Source organism: Lissotriton helveticus, chromosome 2_2 (genome assembly GCF_964261635.1).
Source record: "Lissotriton helveticus chromosome 2_2, aLisHel1.1, whole genome shotgun sequence".
Taxonomy (NCBI): Eukaryota; Metazoa; Chordata; class Amphibia; order Caudata; family Salamandridae; genus Lissotriton; species Lissotriton helveticus.
In genome coordinates this window covers 327,848,424-327,871,948 of record NC_136060.1, presented here as the reverse complement: position 1 = coordinate 327,871,948, position 23,525 = coordinate 327,848,424, and the positions used below count along the sequence as shown (strand labels likewise).

The 23,525-nt window shown below is 46.5% G+C and overlaps 1 protein-coding gene across 1 annotated transcript in view; it reads left to right on the top strand.

Moving 5' to 3' along the window:
* Window positions 1-23,525, top strand: part of TMEM128 (transmembrane protein 128) — a 200,766-nt gene that overhangs the window by 144,843 nt on the left and 32,398 nt on the right. Inside the window, exon 4 of the mRNA XM_078678478.1 lies at window positions 9,368-9,477. Within this exon, the coding sequence (XP_078534604.1) occupies window positions 9,368-9,467 (100 nt within the window). The 3' untranslated portion in view covers window positions 9,468-9,477. The remainder of the gene's footprint in view (window positions 1-9,367; window positions 9,478-23,525) is intronic.

The window sequence follows — 23,525 nt, the reverse complement described above, 5'->3', positions numbered from 1 at the left end:
TCCAGGAATTCCAGCTAACTGGGAGATTCCTTACAGTTTTCCTGCGAACAATCTGATCTTGGAAGGGTCCTCCTATTTGATGGATTTGCCCAATCCATGGGATCGAGGGTGGTGTCCGGTTCAGACAAGAAAGTGCCACAGGCCCTTTTAAAGAGGTAGGTTTTCAAAGTGTTTAATATGAATATGATAGAATGCTTAATATTGATCAGGGTTAGAGTGAAGGTTAATGACCCGTGGATGTAAATATTATAATGAGGTCATGTTTTATTTATGTTATAGTTTTATATATCGTAAACCTGAACCGAATCGGGTATCAGAGCGCTTTACATAGCACCAGTTGCATTACATAAGGACACATTTATTTTTGTTGGGCACGGGGAGATTAAGTGATTTGCCCAGAATCACAGGATGTTCAGCGTCATTACCGAGACTCGAACCCAGTTCCCCAGATTCGAGGTCGACCGCCCTAGCGTTAAGCCAACTCCTCTCCTGACTTATGCACACCTTTGAGTAGAGTAAGCATATACACTCCTGTGGAAGAATGCTTCAAAACTTTCAACTTCTACCATAACTGAAATCACAAGTAATATTTACAAAAGCATTAAAAGTAAATTTAGTTAGTTGTGTGCCTTGTGCAAGAAAGCTTAACTGTGCACTCACCCAGTATGCTTTCAAACGCTCATCAACATCAAGGTTGTCACTGTATGTGACCTTTTTTCAACAAAATACCATGCCTCGAAAAGGTTAAAACACATTTATCCCACATCAACTACGTGCAAAGAAAAAGTAACGTATGTTGTGTCCGACTCCAACACTTAACAGCAGCTAAGTGGCCCCATTTCAAGTATGACGCCTTAAGCAAGTACAGGCGGTTGTTAAGTCAATAATAAGTAGCATTCTGGGATTTGTCCTAACTTTGGACGTTTGAAAAACTCCTGAAAAGTGCTGGTCGTTAAACGACTAGGAGTGAAACACTGCCTGTGATAAATAAGTATGCAGGATTTTCATAGCTGCCAAGGTTTCAGATTGGTTATGTGTGACATTTTCACAATTTCAGTGTAATTATGAGTGACATTCAACGACTATGAGTGACACTTTCTCACAAGCAAAATCTAACAATGAAGGTGTGGGAAACATATAAATATCAGAAATTACAACCATTTGAGCAACGAGAAACTCTAAGTAGATTTTAAAACTGCTGTAAAGCACCAGAAATGGAAGGGCACTAACCTAGTAAAAAGCTGCAACTCACAGACAATCCTCATAAAATACATTTTGCGGATATGTCTGGTTCATGTTGGAAGAGATGTGTGCCAGAGAGACCTCTATAAAACCTCCCACACTGCCACTGCAGGGGGCTGGAAGATCAGGTACACTTGTCCTAATCTTGGAATTAGTCCAAAACTGGTTTAACACCGGCCTGACAACAATGGCAGAGCAAGTGAGTGCACCCCAGATCACCAAATGAAGCTTTGCCATCTTGAGAACAGGACGATAGAAAGGTCCCCAAAATCTTGATGTTCCCATCAACGTGAAAGACATGGGTTTGGGGCTGAGAAGAAAGCTGAATGCTTCAGTCAGAGCACATAATGCAGAGATCTGAGTAATGGTGAAGAAAATGAGGATTTCAAGCAAGCGCCCTTTAAACAAGCAGAGGCACAGAATCAGAAGAACATGAGACTAAACGAGGCATAAAACTATGAGGTTTGGTTTAATCCATAAACATCCAAACTACGTGGTTTGAAACAATAAGTTTACCAGTGTTCCCGAAATCGCCTTCCTGTGTGTTTTCCCGATCTCGTGTCACAAATAAATCTTTATTTGATATGCCAGTTCAACTCATTGCATTGCATTCCATTCCTGAGCAAGTGCCTCCTGTAGTGACAGACCTTCCGCCGGCCCCACCCACTCCCTTGGACCCGGTTTCCAGCGTGCTTCCAAGACACATAAATCCCCGATATGTGCACCTGAACAATACAGAATATTTTGCCCAGTAAACCATGATTCACTCCAATCTGACACTCTCACAGACATCCATCCCATAATTCCCATTGCATTACTTCAGTGCCCTCTCACCTGTGCCACCATGACGTGTTCTCCTGCAGTGCCAGGGTGAGCCAGAGAGCGTCTTTCACCAGGTTGTTGGGAAGAGGGTAACTGGGGCTGCAAGCAGTAGTGCTGTATACTGGCTGAAGGTGGCTGTCTGTACTGTTGAGTGAGTTGGCGTGTCTGGTTGGTGCAGTGACACTCACTGCCACGGCGCTATGCTGCTCTCTCTGGTTATGATACTTTGATTGGCTTGATGTGGTCGGGCCCTCTTTCAGGACCTATGGTGTACTGCTGTGGGCAGGAGGCCGGAGAGGACATCTGCCGATCTCTTGGGCCACATTGGAAGAGGACTGCTTTCACCGGGCGTGGCTCAGGTGGACTGGGGTCCCTGGGCTGGGATTGTTTACTACTTGCACCGACGAGATACACTTCGGTGTAATTCACAAGCTATTATATTAATAGCAGGGCCTGCAGGTGGCCGGCCCGGGCCGGTAGTACCGATGTCTGGTGGGCACAAGTACCTGGGCTGAGGGTGTTGGGGCGGCCTGCATGAGTCGTGACACTGCAGCCTACGAATCAGCGGGCCTCCTCACTGCGAGTATGGCTTGTGAGGGAGGAGGAGGGGTCTGAGCAGAATGGAAAGGCGCCAGGCTTCAGTTCTTTTATGATGGTGGGCGTTCTCGAGGAGAAAGGAAAGCTACAGACCCCCCACCTGAATGTTAATTGACCTCCTCGTGACCTGCGCTGCCGGAAAACAACAAAGCAAGGTCGGCGCTGCCTGGAATGGATCCATGTGCTGTTTTCAGCAGGCCATTGCTGTTGTTTATATTTCACTACAGAGAATCCTCTAATGAGAGGCGTGGTGGTGGTGCTCGTAACTGGTATATTTTACTGTACAGCGTGGGGGGCTGGCCAAGAAAGATGTCCAGGGCCGTCATTGGTAGCGCTTTCGCGTGCTACAAGATTGACGGCCCTGTGATCCACATACGCTGTAGGCCGAGCGCTGCACCACCACTAAGCTAGGTGGTGCAGTATTTGCAAGCATGTGCGCTTCCACTTACCTGCACGTGTGCAGTGCCTGCTGCTCAGATATAGCCGCACGTGGGGGGTGACAGGTGACCGGCATGTACATAACTGTCAGTGTCCCGACTGACTCCCTAACAAAATCCTGCGCAGCTGCCACCCGCAAATTAGTGCCGCCTGGGGCGGACCTCTCCCCCCCAGCTACGCCACTGATTCTGCAACCTTGAATGGAGGCCTCTTGTACAGTTAACTGAAAGGGCGGTAATGAAAAGGGTGTGTTTTGGTGGGTTTTGTTTAAGCCTGGGAAAAGCACTACGCTACGCTCGCATAGTTTGCGTAGTTTGCGCTACTTCGCACTACGCAAATTGCACGTAGCACAGTGCAAACCCACGTAGAGTAGGGCAGCGGTTATTTTTTGCTTGACCGCGGTCCTCAACGTCAAGTTGGCGACCGCGAGCAAGCAAAATGACATCCCGGCGACACTTTTTCCTCGTTCGCGATCAGCAACATCAAGTTGCCGTTCGCGAGCGTGGAAAATAAACCGCCCGGCGAGCTTCTCAATGCGGGGAGGTCAGGTTTCTCATTCCGAATGGTCGCAACCGCTCGCAATGAGAAACTACCAGTCCGCGTTGAGAAAACTGCCGCTCGAGTAGAAATCTACTCAAGCGGCAGAAAACACTGCTTGCACTGTACAAGATGCAGTTTGCACTGATTGCAGAGTGCAGACAAGCATCCAGCGCTGTGCAGTCAGTGTGAACAGCATTTTGCACAGTGCACTACGCAGTTTGCGTAGCTCGCGTAGTGCAAAGTGCACTTTGCGTAGCTACGCGTAGCGCTACTTTGCAAACTACGCCCAGGGTTAGTTTTGTGCCAAGAGCGGTATAGAAAATCTCCAGTTGGTGCACTCCATAAACATTCACACCATACCCCCCACTCATTGGAAGATTCCTAGAGTGTGAATAACACACATGAACGAAGAATCTTGAGTTTGCTGTCTGGGAAAAGAAGCCTGAAAGGCTGCAGTTCTCTCAATGCACCCAGGGACTGGGAGTGCTGTGCAAGTATCCACTTACTGGCTTTCTTTTCACTGCCTAAAAGACTCTAAAGGCAGAAGAGCGGCACCCTTTGTGGATGAACCAGTTTCACAGTTGGGAGCTGACTGTGGTGGATTCTGTGGGATCCCTGGCTTGTGAGGGACCTGAACCCTAAAGATTGCCCTGACATCCTTGCATGTTGGTATCTCATCTATTACTATCATGAAAACCTTTCCTACTGGAATACATATGTTTGTTAGGTTTCTGTGTGGGAGACATCATATACAGAATGCTTTAAGAAAATACAGTATGAAAACATTGTCTGTGAGGCATCCTGCCCTGAAAACTTTAAGGTAATTGAAACTAGATATATAGAGAGAGACTAAGCTTTTCTCATCCGCTTTAGCCACTGGCTTTCATGGGTATTTCACACTTTGCTACTGTTTAAATGCACTGTCCATCAAGCTCATACTATTAAGTCGAAGGTCACATTGTCCCATTGCATTGTCCAATTAGGCTTTGGTGATGAGCTTCAAGTAGTTACGCAAATATTATCTTCCTCATTCACGTCTTCGTTCCTCATCACCACCCAATCACCGTCCTCACTGCATTTCTTCCTTGCTTTTTTGCTCACCTGTCTCACTGATCCTTTACATCCCCTTCTCTCTTGATTACCTCCTAGTCATCCCTTCTGCTAATTATCGTTTGCCCTCTTGCTCATCGTCCTCACATGATCCCACGGCTCCCTGTCATCCCTGCCTCAATCGCTTCCCATACTCGTTCCCCTGTCATTTTTCCTGCCTGTCTCCTCGCATACTTTCCATTCCTACTCTTTCTGCTCCACCTGTCCTCAATTGTTTTTCCTGAAGTGTTTATTTATTTATTTAAACTTATAAGGCGCACAGCTACCTGCAGTGGGTTTTCCGGCGCCAAGGGACAGACTAAAGAAAGAAAGAACTGCCAAGCAAACTACTAGAAAAGACTGCTCTGATCACTGCTGGAAAAGCCAGGTTTTTAGTCCCCTACGGAAGCGAAAAAGATCCGTCTCTAACTTCAGGGTTGCGGGCAAGGCATTCCAAGACTTAGTTCCTAGATGAGAGAAAGAGCGGCCGCCCATCTTCACCAACTTAAATCTAGGAACAATGAAATCCCCTTTTCCCGAGGATCTCAAACTGCGGCTAGGCTTATAAGCCTGAATGAGACCCTGTAGGTACTTCGGGGCTGAGCCCTGTTTAATCTTAAAAATGTGGCATAAGGCCTTGAATTTAATTCTGCTCATTATTCTCAGCCAGTGCAGATCATGAAGGGCTTGAAAGGCGGATGTTCTCCGAGGAACATTACGTAGAAGCCGTGCGGCCGCATTCTGAACAACCTGAAGTTTATTCACTGTTGTCGAAACAGTGCCAAGGTAGAGTACATTACCGTAGTCCAGGCGGGAAAGTACCAATGCCTGGACCACGGTCCTCTGTGTGGAGGTGGGGAGCATCCACAAGATTTTTTGAAGCCATCTTAAGGTGGCAAAACAGATGGAGGCCACCCTAACAGCCTGTTGCCGCTTCGTAAGCTTTTCATCAACGAGGAATCCGAGATTGCGAACCTGAGCAACGGGTTGAGGGGTAGGGCCCATACTCTCGGGCCAATGTTGAGGACCCCATAGATCTTTGCCCTTGCCCAGGATCACAACCTCGTCTTATCCCCATTTAGCTTGAGGAAATTACTCTGCATCCACTCAGAAACTCGGGTCAAACCCTGCTTCAAGGCCGAGATGTTATTACCTTCCGTATTGGAGAGGGAGAAAATGATTTGCGTATCGTCGGCGTAAGAGAATAAAGTAAGACCGGCTTCCTCCACAATAGTGGCCAGGGGTCTAACATAGATGTTGAATAATAGTGGACTGAGGATAGACCCATTGTGAATGCTGTACGCCGATGAACAAATTGTAGAGGATGCTTTAGCTGAGAAAACTTGAAAAGTACGACCACTTAAAAAAGAAGCTGTCCAAGCCAAAGCAGAGCCCTCAATTCCCAGGGATTGAAGAGTTGCGAGAAGGATGGAATGAGACACGGTATCGAACGCCGCACTTAAGTCCAAAAGAATGAGTGCAGATGTTTCCCCGCGATCGATACCATCCCGTAAACTCTCAGTAACTCCTAAAAGTGTGGTCTCAGTGGAATGGTGCGCTCTAAAGCCAGATTGAGATGGATGCAGGAAGCCCGAACTCTCTACCAGGAGAGTCAGCTGTGAATTGATATGCCTTTCCAAGATCTTAGAAAAAATGGGCAACAGTGAGATAGGCCTAAAGTTGGATAAATTAGAAACATCAGCTCCAAACTTTTTAAGCAGAGGAATAATCATTGCATGTTTCCACTCCTGTGGAACATGTGACTCTATCAAGGAGGAGTTAAGAAGTTTCATCACAACACGACGAGAGTCCAGATCAAGTTGTTTCAGGATCTTGGCCGGTAAAGGATCACGAGGGGAGCCAGATTTGATGCTCTCCAAGTAGTGAGCAAAAGAGGCATCGTCAAAAAGTGGGCAGTCAGTAAGTTTGACTGCCAGGGGGGGGCAGACTATTCTGGACAGGTACTGGCATAGACAATAATTCCTCATTCGAGGGTGAGGAATTCAAAGAATCATAGATGCATTCCACCTTAGCAATGAAGAACTCTGCGATGGAATTACAGTTTGCCTCATCCAAAACAGGAGGGGCAGGAATTCAATCTGCGCCTGTCAGTTTTTTTACCACAGAAAAAAGTGTACGAGGACAATTCTGGGCATGTGTTACGGTGTTGGCAATATAGGCCGCTCTAGCCATTTTACATTGTTTGTGATAGTCTCTAAGAGCTTCCTTATAGGCCACCTTATGAGACGGAGAATAAGAGCGTCTCCATTTCCTCTCGAGGGCCTTACATTGAGACTTCATGGTATTTAAAATTTCTGAAAACCATACCGCAGGGTGACGGTGGGGCAGAAGATGCCTAGGTACCAATGGAACAAGTTTGTCAGCAGCAGCACTCAACCATTTGGAAACTGCAGCCTCCAACACCAACAGAGACGAGTTAACATCCGGTGAGGTATGAGACAAGTGCGAATTAAGATCAATGATATTAAGCTTGCCCCAATGACGTAGACTCTCTCTTGTGTCACCACCACCAGTTACCATAGTCTTAGTACGAGGGAGAGAGAACTGAACTGCGAAATGATCAGACCATTCCAGAGGGCGAGCGGCTGGTTCACAATCATACGGGAGGTTCGAGAGGACAGTATCCAGTAGGTGCCCTGCAGAATGCGTAGGCCCTGAATTGCACAACAGAATATTAAGAGCTTCTAAATCAGCTAAGAAGGTTTTACTAACAGCGCATTGAGGGTCTTCCAAATGTAAGTTCAGGTCACCAAGAATGGTGAAATTGGCAGCCTTCAAGGTCAGCGGGGCAATAATTTCAGAAAAAGACGTCGTCCATAGGTTGGAGTTCCCAGGGGGACGATATATCAGTAGACCAGTCAGTCATCTGAGCACTAATTGCTAGTTTGAATTGAGCAGCCTCGCATCCTTGAAGAGGAAAGTGTTCTCCATCATCTGACAACACCCAGTGGCTAGCTCCCTGTTGTCACTTGATTTCTGGTCCTACAGACTGGTGGTTGCTTTGCCTATGTATGGCTTGCACAAATCCCCTCTAAGAAACTGTTCCAGATATTCTAGAGATGGAATAGAGGTAGTTACTACATACAGTGACTATTATCACTTATCAGTATTAAGGCCACTTTTTCCATCATGTACAGGATTTGCACTCAGAGCCTTGATAATGAATATCACCATTTTAACCCAGCCCTGCCATATTTATTTAGGAAGACAAGCAAAAATCATAATGCTTGCAAAAGTGAATATGCTGATTTGGGTGAAGTAGCAGGTTCTGGCGAGGTTATAAAAAAGAACTGTACATTATTTTCCATTGTTTCTTACCACTTTCAACAAAACGAGACATGAATGGGCATCTGTTCATAATGCTCTGGTGTGTTAAGTTTGTGTAGACAGTGGTGGACGCCTGTTGCACCTCTAGTAATTGCCTGAGTTACGGCCGACTGCTGTAATTCAGTGTTGTGCTTTATCGAGAAACCTCTGTTAAACCCCTCATATGCTGCAGACTTCATCAGGAAAGTGCTGCATTTCAAGTTACATGCCGGACATTGGCTTTGGCAGTGCGTGTTTGAAAAACTGAAACTTGTTGGCTTTGGCAGTGCGTGTTTTTAGATAGTGATGGATGGACGGAGGGCATGAAATGTATGTTGGGTCTGGTTGTTGCATTTATTTAGACAAACCTGTGAACCTTGTGCATGCTCATGAGCAAGAGTCAAAGAAATGTAGCATTATATCAATTTAATAATGGGATTGGAATTAATTGACTGGTGCGGCCTATTTATCACTGTTTTTCGTACATTTTCTGTGAGAGCATTGAGGGGTAAGCATTCAGTGTTGGTAGCAAGGTGCAACCTGGATCTTACAAGTGTCCATCCCGAGACATGGCAAGCTCAACCGCTCCACTTGCTGGAGTACCTTTACATTCATTAGTTGGAGCAACCATTATTTACAGCAATTACATAAAAACTAAGGTGTTGTATCAAGGGGATTTTATGAGAAAGTGGCATTTTGTCCGAATACAAATGGATGTCTTCTTCCCGAATTCACAATTTTGTCACTGCATGCTCTCGTAGGTTCATCTGCTGTTTATCCTTTTCACTGACGAATCAGAGGAAGACTTAAAGAATGATTGGAAATAATAACATGATGCTGGAAGAAGCCTGTCTTGTAATACTTGGAGGTTATCAATTTACATAAATACACCCCTTTTGTTGCCAAAATCTTTTATGTTATTTGCCTCTCTTCTGAGGCTCAACCAGACCAAATAACATATTTTGGATACATTTACAGCTACATTCTTGGTTGCAAGTTTTGAGAATGGAAAAAAAGTTAATAAAATGAAATTGTACATAGTCAAAAGTTTAACTGGTGTGTTGCACAATGAGAACTGGAAGCCCCACAGCACCCCGTTTGTTAATTTCTGCTTCCAACACTGTATTTTTATAGCCATTGCTATTGAAAGGTATCCGTTCTTCGGACATTTTTAATGAATTAACGTGATATCCCACCTGTCGTTGTGCAACATGTTAGCTACCATATTGCAATATTTCAGTAGTACTATCTTGGTTTATATTATCTACGTGTATAATATATTCAGGTGATCTTAATTTTTAATCTCTTACAGCTATAATGTTGGTTTCTGGCCAGTCTGGTCATACCTCACTCCCTTTTTGCTGTTCACACAATTTATGGGCCTAGTGATGTTTGTAGCACTACTCGGATAAGATATTTAAGGTAAGGTTAATTTCAATTTATTTTATTTGTAGTTGTTTTTACAGTTTATTTCCACATTTGGCGAAACTAATAGCATATTTTTAGTGGATGTGACACGTACGTATATAGTACATTGATAGCAAGCTACAGCACTAAACATGAGTGGAAGATATAAGGAGCAAACTCACAGGCTGGACAGGTATATTTCCTTCCGGTCCAGGAACTGGGTGTGTTTGGGTAATTGTTTGTGCCATCAACATATATAATTCACGTGTCTGGTCTGAGTTTTAATAGCCTAATATCCTAATGAACTTTATGCAGCAGTAATGTGTTTAAAGTAAATGAAATTTGTTGATAATTCTACTACCTCGAAAGAAGCAAATGAACTCCTCTCTCTTTTAGGTACATAATAGTTTCCTTAATTAACATAATACCATACTGACTTTCAAGAAGACTTAATGTATGGTTTCAATATGTCATCTCAAGGCATATTGCTTCAGTTTCTTATGTACCAAGGAAGAACTCCATACCAGTGAACATGTCTACCATATACAGTGACTAATTTGATGTCACACTTCTACATTTTGTCATCCTTCATCGAGCTGTGCCTGTCTCTAACAGGATTCGCTAGCTCTGTTTTACTAGATTGACCCGAGTGAAGATGGCATCACAGAATCAACTTGCTGTCAAGTTCCATGCATGTGAAATTCCTGCCTGAGACCTTATAAACTAAAACAAAAGTTCTATACCACTTTTCTTAGGAGCTCCCCCTTCCATGTTTGCAGGCGATGGATATGTTCTCCTTTTTTCGCAACATTGCTTTACTTAAAAATAAAAAACTAAATGTATATTACAATGTCTACTAGTACAGATTTAGTTCTTATTAAAACGGCTAAGTATGGATAAACAGAATGATCAGATTTTTATACCTATTGAATAGATATTCATTTAAGGACCTTTATTGTCACCAATTCTAGCTATATCATAGGCTTTAGATTCAGTACATTTGAGGATGGGGTCTCTCCTATTTAAGTGTGAAGTCATTCAAGGAGGCAATACGATGAGTACAAGAGGTTTTATTCAAGATAAAGACACCCACAGCCAGGCACTCCCGCTGCCTACCAGGATCTCCACCAACTGATTAACATTGACAGAATCCTGGCACGCATCGTTCAGCACCCGCTTGTGGAATGAGGTTTAAACAAATACATATAGTGCGAGACACGCTCTCGTGCCAGTAGCAATCATCCACAATTTTGAGCACGGAGGCAGCGGTAAAAGAGATTAGAAACCGGATGATCCCTGCGACCCAAGAGAATACTTTGTTTCAAGAGATCAGAGATTGGTTCTGAAGTTTTTACACCAGCATTTGAGGACATTGGGAATAACCTGGAAAGGCTTATAATTCAGAATGACCCCCTTTGGTAAATAAGTACCACCATTTGAAGGAAACTACTGGTACCCCCCCCAACTGCAGCCTTGCAAGTGACACGCCTTGTGCTGGCTCTGGTGAGCCCCATTGGGCCTATTTTGGCTGTTAACCCACTACCCTCGTCCTGATGAAGACCCGCATTGATCCACCAACTATGCAGATCCAGAGTTGAAACATCGACAATACATTAATTGGACCAGCAGGAGCATTCTGTGGAGAGACTCATTCATTAAGTCCACAGAATTACTTGATATATTGTGCATTTCTGGCCAACTCATTCTCCCCCTCTTCTCCTCCCAATCACTTTTGTATATATTACACCTTCACAATATCACTGAGCACTAAAAAGTCACCTCTTTCACATATTATATGCCACTATGCGCCTTTAACAGCCGTAAAAACATTGAAATATGGTATTTATAAATGATGTAATTTATATATAAAAAAGACTTTTGCAATACCATAGACGGTTTGGTTTCGGATTACTGTTGAGTAATTTGTCTACTTTTGAATACATGTTTGAATACCCCTAATGATGTGAAGAAATATCACGCACCCGACAGAACCAATTGTGTACTATTTCATTACTGCCCAGGTTCTGAGGGATACCGGGTCACCCCATTGCAACTTAAGGTAGGACGAGAGCGGTCAACAAATGCATGCAAAATACCATAACTTCTCCCTTTCCACAAAACAAAAGTGAAGTAACAAAAATGCAACAGAGGAAAATCCCCTAGAAAAAGTTACGACTTAGAACTATTTTGAAACAAAGCAATAAAAGGAAAATTATCATTTTCTTAAGGCAAAACATACTCATTCAATTTGACAGGCAATCTTCTTTGACGGGTACCTAAATCAACAGGTGAAGCAGATGCAAGCCTAGTCATATCATGAGAAGCAGTATTATGCAAAACCGTATGTGCATCTAGACACTGTCCACCAGTAGACTTTACAGAATCCTCTTGAGAGACAAACAAAGAAATACCAGATGATGAATCACGTAACCAGTTAGTCCAGTTGCATTGTTCCACCTGTTGTTTGGATAATTTAAGTAAAGAAGAAACTTGTGAGTCAGAAAGCCGCACAAGTGATGTCTTGTTTCACCATCCCCCTAGAACTAAGTGGTGCTGAACCTCTGCTCACGTCTGTGACTTGCATTGGAGAGGAACATTTAGACAACCCCTTTGACACTCTTTTAGGATTTTTAATGAGAACCCAATCATTGAGTTTCAAATCAGAATTGTTTATAAATGTTTCCTTGATCATGTACAGGTTTCATGAAAACATTGTTTTTCCAAAACTCGAGATGCAAGATTTTTATCAACAAGTGTACCCTTGACATGTTTATCTTGTAACCAATTGGGACACAAAGTAGTGTGAACATTCCTTCCTCTCAAAAGAGAAAAGGGTGGAAGACCAGTGGTACAATGTGGCGAAATGTTATAGGACCATCATTTGTCCTCAAGGAAATAATGAACCTCCTGAGGCAAGGGCTGCTTGAATGGCATCCTAGACTAATCTGTTTGCCCTTTCAACCAAACCATGAAATGAAAGGCAACCTTGAAATGACAAACATCCTTCTCCGCTAAAAATGCAGAAAACTTCTGAGAAGTGAAATGTGTACCATTGTCGGTATCCATAATGGATGGTGTAGCCCCAATGGAAAATGCCTTTCTAAACATTTTTATAGCATTGGTAGAGCTGGGTGAATCACAAAACATATGATAAATCCATTACGATCATAAGGACCTGAAAAATCTACTCCAACCTTGTCCCAAGGTTTATTTGGAAATGGAACAGGATGCAAAGGTGTGTTCATGAGTTTCCGTTTTTTGTCTGATAATAGGCATTCTGAACATAAATCAATGTGAAACTTGACCTGGGATTCTAAAGATGGCCACCAATAATAACATTTAATGAGTTACGAGGTTTTAGAAATACCTAAGTGTCCATGATGTGCACATTTAATGATATCTTCCCTTAGACTGGATGGGGGGACATTAGAATCTTGTCTCATAACCATGACATTAACAAAGAAAAGTTCAGAAGCAACCATGTAAAACCGCGTTTAGCGTATTACAAAGATTCCTGCTTTCAGGCCACCCTTTTACAATATATTCCATAACAAGTTTAAGGTTATCATCTTTGCTATAAGCTTCCAACCTGACTTATTCAGTAATGTTTGGGCATTCTCTGACCGCATCAAGTGCCACAGCAACACATTCTGTATCTTCAAAAGTCGCAACATCTGAATCACCATGAAATGCCGTGCGTGACAGGCAGTCAGCCCTGAAATTCCTTCCACCAGAAATATGCTTGATGGAAAAATTAAATTCTTGCAATTTCGAAAGTAATCTAACCAACCTGACTGACGTTTTCCCAAGCCCATTACCATTGAGTAAATGTGTAAGGAGTTGGTGGTCAGTTAATAGATCACATTCACTCCCTCAAATGTAATTTCTAAATTTCTCAATGGACCAAACGCTTGCCTTGCGTTCAGTGGTACTGTAATGGGTCTCAGAAGACGTAAGCATTCTTGAAGTAAAAGCTATGGTGTGTTCCTTTACAGAAACCCACTGACCAAGAACTGCACCCAAACCTGTAAGACTGGCATCCACATCCATAATGCAGCATTTCGAATCATCTTGATAAAGACCGGTCAACAAATGCATGCAATATACCACACCTATACAGATAAAATCCTGGTCTACTAATTGCAACTGAATGTATCCTATTTTGGCGCACCCAGTTAGCTTCAGGCAGAACTCCCAGAAAACAGTTGTTCGGTTTCAGTTTTAAACTCACAGTTCCTCAAAGAACGACCTCTGATCTGGCACATACGAAACAGAACATTATAGAGCTCTCTGACTATCTGCAACCAAACCTTTACTTTCCCCCAGGTTGTAAATGTACATTTTTTTTGTCGATGCAACTAAGACTGCAGGTGCATTGGATAGTTGAGCTTTAATGAGTCAGTAACTACTGAGATAATACTCTTTAAACTAATAGCAATATGCATCACATACAGTTGAATAGGACCTTTCAACATCTGAGAACATAGACTAATGTGACCTCACGTCTACAATTCTATGGCAATTTAAGGCTAACTGTTTTGACACATAATTCTACCTGCAGATTCCTTAACTCATGAATCTCCCTAGAACCAGAATGAATCTGAAAAAGTTGAAATGGCTCTCCTGCACCAGTAGGTGCTGCCACAACTGCAACTCAACACCGCTACCTCCCCAAATGTGATGCCCCTGGTATTAATACGTCGTTACTTGAACAAACTGTACCCAGTGAATGGAAGCATGCGATGATTCATCCACTCTTAAAGAAAGCTGGCGCAGACCCCAACCTGCCAGCTAACTTTCGCCCAATATCATTGCTACCCACCTTTGCTAAATTATTAGAGAAGCATGTTCATCGTTGCCTTACAGATTTCATCACCACTCATGATCTGTTACCATCTCACCAGTCGGGATTTCGTGCAGGTTTTTCCACTGAGTCTACATTGCTAGGAGTGACCGAAAACATCCGTCGCATGGTAGATAAGGGCGAAACAGTAGCACTTGTGCTACTCGACCTCAGCGCGGCATTCGACACCGTGTCGCATGCGGTCCTCGCCCAGACTCTCCACTCCCTAGGTATTCGCGGGGCAGCTCTTAATTGGATCAGATCACTATTAGAAAATCGAACGTTTCAGGTATTTTCGCAAACTGCCTGTTCTGATACAAGGACATTTAAACACGGAGTACCTCAGGGCTCCATTCTCAGCCCGTTGCTTTTTAATGTTTATATGAGTCCCCTGTCCAAGATTGTGGAAGACACTGGGCTTTTAATGTTTTCTTACGCTGATGACTCTCAGCTGCTTTTTTCACTATCAGCAGCAGACGCTGACAATTCATCCTCCCTACAACTCGGACTTAGTAAAATCGCCGGTTGGATGCAGAAAAACTTTCTAAAACTTAACGGCGAGAAAACCGAGTTAATCGTGTTGGGTAAAAACAAAGATCTTTGGGGACCCCAACACTGGCCATCTGAAATGGGTACCCCCCCTACCCCTGTCGCGCATGCCCGCAACCTGGGAGTCATTATTGACGACTCACTCAGTCTACACCAGCAAGCAGTAAAAACTTCATCCACCTGCTTCGCCATATTGAAATGGCTTAAAAAGATCTGCTGGATGCTACCTGAAAACACCAAGAAAACAGTTGTCAACGCCCTGATCACATCCAGATTAGATTATGGCAATGCTCTGTACCTGGGGGCAAATAAAGCTACTGTCCGCAGGTTACAGTCAGTACAGAATGCAGCAGCCAGACTACTCTGGAAAATTCCCATCACTACTCCAACTACCAAATACATTAGGAAACTACACTGGTTAAAAATTGAAAATCGGGTCAAATTCAAATCCCTATGTTTCATGCACAGGATTTCCACCAACACCGCCCCAAAATACCTACAAAGCCTAATGCGCCCCTACCGTCCTTCTAGATCTCTTCGGTCCTCTATGGCAAATAATTTTGAAATCCCAAAGATCAAGTTGTCACGCATGGGTGGCAAGTCCTTTTCTTTTCTAGGACCCACACTTTGGAATTCAATGCCACACACATTGCGGTCTGAACCAAGCTACATCAAATTCAGGAAAGCCCTAAAAACATGGCTATTCAACATCTAATTCCTGTAACCGCATTGACACTGGGATCTGTCGCGCCGGGAAACCCTTTGCTGGGTAGCTGTGCGCCATATAAATTCAAACAAATAAAATAAACAAATAAATATGTATGTGTTGGACATGGCCCACATCCCAGAACTTTTTGCCTTCCTCCTGTATTTTATCTGACCTGTCGTTGATGGTTTTAGGAATCTGGGCACTTTATCACTGCCGTTCAGTGTTAAAGTGCATGGGCTCTCTATGGTAAACGTGGTAAGATTGGTCTACACCTGTTTGACATATTTAATTTACCTTATTTAATGTACCTATCAGTCCCTTGTAAAGTGGTGTCTCATATACCCAGAACCAGTAAATTAAGTGCTACTGGTGGGCTTGCAGCACTGCTTGCGCCACACACCAAATTAGCCTTTCAAACCTGTCCCAGGCCTCTGCCATGGCAGGACCAGCGCGCACAGTTTACTGCCCCTGTGACGTGGCACATAAAGTGGTGGCCACGTCTGTGACTCCCCTTTTACTACATATCAGTCACCCCTAAGGTAGGCTCTAGCACCCTGCCTATGGGCAGGGTGCGGTGTAGGTAAAAGGTAGGACATGTGCCTTAACTGTGTGGCATGTCTTGGTAGTGACAAACAGCCTATTTGGTTTGTCATTGCTGTGCGGCTGCCCTCTCATTGGAATGCATTGGGGATTCCCTGATATGTGTTTCAGTGGTAGTTCCTGATATGAGATGGGTGGCGTGATGAAGTTTGGTATGTTTGAAATAGTGGTGATAAATGCTGCGTAATGGTGTTCGCAGATTTATTATCACTATTTTAGAAATGCCACTTTTAGAAGTGGGCATTTGTGTGTGCTATGTGTCTTTGTGCCGTCCTGTTGTGTATTGCCTATCTGGCTCGTGATGACCGGGGAGGTGCAGTGGCTCCAGAGGGCCTGGGTGAGTCAGGGCTAGGCTGAATAGGCCTGATCTTCACTTGGAGTAGTGGGAGGAGTAGCACCTGACCCTGAATAGGACTGTGCCTGCCTTCCACAATGCTGGCTCCGCCCCCTGTGGTGTGTCTGGGGCCAGAGCCTACACTAACAATGGGGAGTGCTGTGCACTTGACAAGTGCCCTCAGGACTGGTTTGGACTGGGTCCAGGGTCCTGTACCAGGGCAGAACAAAGACGTTGGCACTATAAGTATTGGGGCTGTGACCCCATGTGTGCTGAATGTTGTGCTTATTTGAAGACAGGATGAACCCAACTGCTGGGTGCCAGGAGGAACCGCCATGAAGGACTCCCCCCCCTCACTTCTGCTGGAGGGACCTGTGAGCTGGCCTGCCTGGGCCTAGCTTTGTCCCTTGTGACTTTGGGGCTCAGCCCGTGGCGAGCACTTGATCCGTTCCCTTCAGGGCTTGGGAGATCCTGTCCTGCAGTACTCGGCAGATATAGCACTACGAGAGCACTGGATTCATTGGAGGCGCCTCCCCCTTTGCTTGAGGGAAATTCTATCTTTGTTTGCCCAATCCTGGGGGCATCGCATCTCTTGAATCCGCAAAGAAAGCGGTTAAAATCCGCAAAGAGAGCGGTTAACTTGCCGGGGCGTTCTGGACTGAGCCCCCACCCAACCTAGGAGAAATCATGAAGCGCAGCCGCTTGTCAGGAACTGAGTGCCACAGAGAAGCCAGACGCTGCTTAGCAACCTGTGGGAGCTGGCAGCCTGCGAGAAAGGAAGCTGCAGGAGAGGCTAGAAGCCAGGCAGAGTAAAGCCTGGTTGTGGGCGGGGCCCTGCAGCAAGGTAGAGCCGGCGCTTTCCGGCTCTTCGACCCACAAGCTCCAAAAGAGAAGAACCGGAGCCTCACAGGCTCCATTCCGCTCCTTCCCGCCTCACGCCACCTGGTAGAGGGAGAGGCAGGTCACCAGTGATAGCCGGTCACAGCGAGGAGACCGGAATAGCCTACAAAGAAGGCCCTGGGCTGCAGTCACCAGGTCAGTGGGACCTGAGAGAGGCTTCGCACAAAGCGGGAGGGGGGTTGCCGGACGTTGGGCCTTTGGTTTGCTCCGCATCGGGGGAGCATAAGAGCGGTGTCCCCAGCTACGCCGTCAGATCACATGCAGCTGTTCTGTTGAGGGACACATGCCTTTGGGTGAGCCCTGGACCGGCATGTTATGTACAGTGCTTGGGGGCCCTAACTGTAAGGTTTAGTACCATAGCCCTATGTCTAGTTGGGACCTCATGTGATTAGGTGATGTGTTAATACATTGGTAGTGGGGATTACAAATAAATGCACACTACTAGGGTGCACTGGTGATTCTGATGCTAATGCATAATGTGCTTATGGTGTTGTGGCAATGTAACCGCGTGGACGCACCGGCTGTGATCAAAACCTGTGCAATTATGTTGCTAACTGGACTGACCCTGGGGCAGCCGATGGATTTGAATTCATGCCAATGATACGGCTATACTCTCCCGCAATGGCACTCGTGCGGATGAGGTGCTAAAACCACGTGTTGGATGCCTCCTAATCCCCTCCAATCCCGTCCTGAGGAAGACTCGCAGGCAAAGGCTCAACCGTCCTATTGGCAACAAGTCGAGTCAAAACGTCGACGAACATATACCCATTTACCTGGACCCACCCAGCCCTTACCTGTTACGTGCCACAGATGATTACAATCTGTGACTTTAAAATTTGATGTAAATAGACCATGTAAAATAGTGTTGGGTCAGGACACTAAGATTGATACATTTGATCAATCCCACATTGAACCTTTCTATATTTCTATTTTTCTACACTCTGGGAATATTTCCCCACTCACCCACTTTCAAGCACTCCTTATTTTGCACTTTCCTCTTTGGAGCAACGTTTACAAACATCCAATGAAAAAGCTCTATCAATCAAAATAAATTCATTTTGTTTCATACAAAGTTCAGTTGATGCACACCCACTTTTTTCTTTGTAAGGAACTCCTATGTTGTAGTATTGTTTTTCATGAGGAGCGCAAATTCACTTTAGCTCTAAACTAAGAATCTGTAATTTAATTTTGCAATTAAGATTGGTTGGTTTGAGGACCATTATTCTTCTATATTGGACTTTACCCAGGTCCACAAACTTGTATCGGGTTGCCCCTTACCTTTAATGGTTGTGGCAATGTATGCACCATATGAGCAAGTACGGTTCACGCCTAGGAGGTGCTCATGATATGTGTACTGCAAGTGTTTACTTTGGTGCACTGTGGCTGAAACTTTTGCCTATGCTAAGTGCAATCCTGCCAGTATTTACTGGTGACGCTAAATGGTTGAGAGTGGCCTGATTGGCCCTGTGGTGTATATAATCTGTTTAAAGTGATACCAAGTGCCAGGTGGCACAGTGTATATATGTCATTACGTTCTAATGTGTTTTTATGCATAATACAAAGGCTATTTGTTATATAACCTTGTGTGGAGTTTCTTTTGTGGTGTGCCCAGTGTGTCGCTGCTGTGTGAGTGTGTTGCGCAAACGCTTTACACATTGCCTATGGGATAAGCCTGACTGCTCTGCCAAGCTACCAAGAGGGTGAGCAGGGCTTATCTTCAGTGTGTAACTCCCTTGCCCTGACTAGAGTGGTGGTTTCTGCCTGGCTTAGGCGCATGCCCTAGCCAATAGGAAATCCCATTTCTAACAGTATGAAGCCACCCCGGCTCTCTAATGTTCTTTTTCATATGCACACTTTGATGCAAATATAGAGCTGCTCTCCATTTAAATTTGTCCCAACCAGTTGTTTTGCAGCGCTCTTAGAGGAGTAAGACTGAAGAAGAGATCAGACTGTCTTGAATGCCACTACCATCACACTTGCGGTTAATTGCCTCATTGGGTCCCCACAGTGCCTTTCCTTAAGGTTTGAAACCTGCACACGCCTTCAAGCCTGCTTCCAGGTCGTGCCATTTTGCTTTTAACACTAGTTGAGGACCAGGAGAGGCGTTCCTTTCATGTCTGGAAGCTGCAGCGAGTCAAAGCTGGTTCAGGTGCTATATCTGGGATTGGCACACGAGGGTAGCGTCTTTTATAAACTCAGGTCAAGGATGTATCTAACAGAGCACTCTTTTTCACCCCGCTGTGGGACAGGTCTTCTGGTTGCATTCTTTAATGTTAAACCAAAGGTTTATGAAAGGGTTCAGCCTACTGGCCTCTTTTTTTTGAAGACCTGCAGCCCTTGGCTGCGAATCCATACCTATTTGAACTTTGCAGGACAACAATACAGCTGCCCTCTGCATGGTAGTCCGGAAATAGTACAGTCAACATGCCTAATGTGTGCCACTCTCACCCCAATGCCATTATTCACCTAACACTCGGCGGCATAGCAAGAGTCACAAATACATTTACAGATAAGGCTATGAACTCACAGTCCCTCAAAGAGTCACCAAATAAGGCCCATCTGAGAGAGACACGTTAGTAATAGATTCCTTACCTTAAAATATCCTCAGGCGTCAGACTGGATCCAGAAATGTTTTAGTCAGCAGTACCCCTGCGGGTCGGTAGGTGGCGTCGTGCGGCTCTGTGTCTGTCGCTGGCATCAAAAGCGCTGAGATGACGTCACAGAGACTACCTAGGCGCCACCCATGTCCGCTGATGTCAGTTCTTTCTTTTTCCGCGCCAGCAAGAGCAGATCCGGTTAAAGCACGTACCCTAGTCACTTTTTGACTAACTTTTTTGAGACTTTTGTCTCTTCTTCTTTGGAGTATTTGACTCAAGAGTTTCTTGTCGCCATGGACTGCCTGTTCAGGCCTAGGGTTCCCACCGGCGTGCCTTCGGGCCCCGTGGTCTTTTGTGAGGGCCCTTGCGTGCCTCCGGCTCCGGTGCTGCCGTCGGCTCTGGCGCCGCAAGGTCCTCCGCTGGCGGCTCCGGCGCCTCAGGGTCCTCCGTCGGCGGCTCCGGCCCGGTTCCCCCTGTGGCTCTGTTCCTGGCACCGCCTTGGGTTTTGTTTGTTCCACCACAGCCCTTGGCAATTTTGCTCCTTCTTGGGACCCTAATTGAGACATGGAGCCGGATCGGCGCTGTGTACGCCGTTGGAGCACTTGTTTTCCCTGTGCCTCCACCGCCGCTCCTGCCTGTACCACGGGCTGTGGATGAGGGGGATGACTGGGAGGGGTCGGAAGACCCTCTTGCATGGCAGTGCGAGTCTAAAAATGAGTGGGTAGAAGACTCGGAAGATGCAGGCGGCTTTGACCTCTCCTCCGAGCCTCGATTTATGTCTCCTCCTGCCATCATGGAGGAGGGTGACACGTATAGCATGGTGCTCCGTAGAGCAGCTGAGGCCCTTGACCTTGATCTGCCTACTGTCACTCACATGACCAACCTCCTTACTGAGGTGCTTCGGCCAGCGGCAAGTTCTATGGAACCTCTGCTCCTGTTTAATGAGGCCTTGACGAATGTTTTGATGGGCACCTGGTCTAGGCCAGCCATGGGGGTTCCTGTGGATAACAACGTGGCCAGGCGTCATCGCCCGGCCTTTCTGACAAATCATCCCACTCCGGAGAGCCTGGTCATTCAAGCCTCCACTTCCCAGAGTGCGTTCCCTACTGCCCTGCCGAATAAGGAATCAAAAAAGCTGGAGCAGTTTGGCAAGAGGCTGTTTTCCTCTGCCAGCTTGGGGCTGCGGTGAGGCAACACCGCATGCCTTTATAGCCGCTACTCTCACGCTGTGCGGGACACCGTGGCACAGACACTGCCCCAGTGTCCAAAATAGGTTCAAGCTGTACTTCCCCAGGCAGTGGCAGGGGGAAAGGATGCTACAAAGTTTGCCATTCAGTGTGGTTGGACACCGTGGATTCCTTAGGGAGAGCGATCTCCACAACAGTGGCCCTACGTCGCCATGCCTGGCTGCGGTCCACTGCGTTTTCGGGGGATGTCCAGAGTTCTCTCATGGACATGCCTTTTGATGGTACTCGCCTGTTTGGCGACAAGGCAGACAGTGTGCTGGAGCATTTCAAGGACTCTCGGGCTACGGCCAAGTCCTTGGGTCTCTCCACCACACGCTCGGCCACGTCTACCTTTCGTTCCTTTCGTGGCCACGGAAGGGACGCCCCTGCCCGAACATTCAGTCAGAAGCCTGCGCAGAATCAACCTCAGCGTGTGGGCGGGAGGCCAACGTGGCGGAACAGAGTGCCAGCGTGCAGGTCAGTCCACCTCTGCTCCCGCAGCATCCGCCTCAAAGTCTTTCTAGTCCGAACTTTGGGGTGCATCCCATGCCAGTGCACGGCAGGATTCAATATCACCTCCCACACTGGCATTCTGTCACTTCCGACAGGTGGGTGTTGCAACTCGTCCGGAGGGGTTACTCCCTCCCCTTCGAGTCTCCCCCCCCCCCAGCCAAGCCACCTCATTCCACCGCATGTTGGGGATCACTTTGCACTTTTCCAAACAGGAAGTCATGGCCCTCTTGGCCAAGGGGGCCATCAAGCGCGTTCCTGGACCAGAAGTAGGACATGGTTGTTATTCCCAATACTTTCTGGTCCCCAAGAAGGACAAAGGGGGCTTGCGCCCCATATTGGACCTCAGGAACGTCAATCGCTTTCTCCGGAAGGAGAAGTTCAAGATGTTGCCTCTGGCTCAGGTCTTGGTTGCCCTCGACCCTGGAGACTGGATGGTAGAGTTGGACTGGTAGGGCACATATTTTCACATCCCTGTCCTGCCAGCCCACCGGCGTTACCGCCGGTTCACAGTAGGCCAAGATCATTTTCAGTTTGCCGTGCTCCCCTTCGGCCTTACCAGCACCCCTCGGGTGTTCACCAAAGTGATGGCGGTGGTCGCAGCTCCCCTGCGCCGGTCAGGGGTGTCAGTCTTCCCCTACCTTGACGACTGGTTGTTGAAGGCGGGCTCGCCCCAAGCAGTTGTCACCCAACTTCAGACTACGGCCGACCTCCTGCATTTGCTGGGGTTCTCCATCAACATGCCGAAGTCGCACCTGAGTCCCTCTCAGAAGATCCCCTTCATCAGAGCGGTTCTGGATTCAACGCGGTTTCGGGTTTATCCTCCCGAGCAGTGAGTCCGGGATATTCAGGCTATGATTCCAATCTTTCAGCCTCTATCCCGGGTTTCAGTCAGGATGACCCTCCGGCTCCTGGGCCTGATGGCCTCCTGCATCCTTCTAGCGCAACATGGCAGATGGCATATGCAGGCTCTGTAGTTTGACCTGACGTTCCAGTGGGCACAACATCAGGGCAACCTGTCTGATCATGTCCAGATCTCGGAGGGCACTCCAAAACAATTGCAGTGGTGGCTCTCGAATCGCGATTGGGTCAATGGCAGACACCTCTCCCTTCCCCAACTGGAGCACACAGTGGTGACGGATGCGTCCCTCCTCGGATGAGGATGCCACTTGGGAGAGGCGGAAAACAGAGGTCTCTGGTCTCCAGCGGAGTCCTGGCCGCATATCAACCTTTTGGAGCTTCGGGCGATCCAACTTGCACTGAAGGCATTCCTTCCCTCTGTCCGGGGAAGTGTAGTGCAGGTGTTCACGGACAACACCACCGCCATGTGGTATGGCAACAAACAGGGCGGGGTGGGGTCCTGGACCCTATGTCAGAAGGCTCTGCGACTCCGGACATGGCTGGAACATCAAGGCCTTACCTTGGTGGTTCAACACCTGGCAGCTTCTCTGAACGCCAGGGCGGATGAACTCAGTCGCCGGTGCTTGATAGATCGCGAATGGCGTCTGAGCTCGGACGTAGCACAAGGTCTCTTTCAGCAGTGGGGAGAGCCTAGGTTAGATCCATTCACCACCGAAGAGAGTGGAGTGTGGAGTTGCGGTCTGTTGTACGCCTTTCCACTTATACCACTTCTGCCCAGAGTTCTGAAAAAGATTTGGCGCGACCAGGTCCAAGTTATTCTTGTGGCCCCGGATTTGGCACAAAGATACTGGTATCCCGAGCTACTCAACATGGCGATTGATTCCCCGATCCGACTGCCTCTCTGGGAGGATCTTCTGTTGCAGCAGCAGGGGAC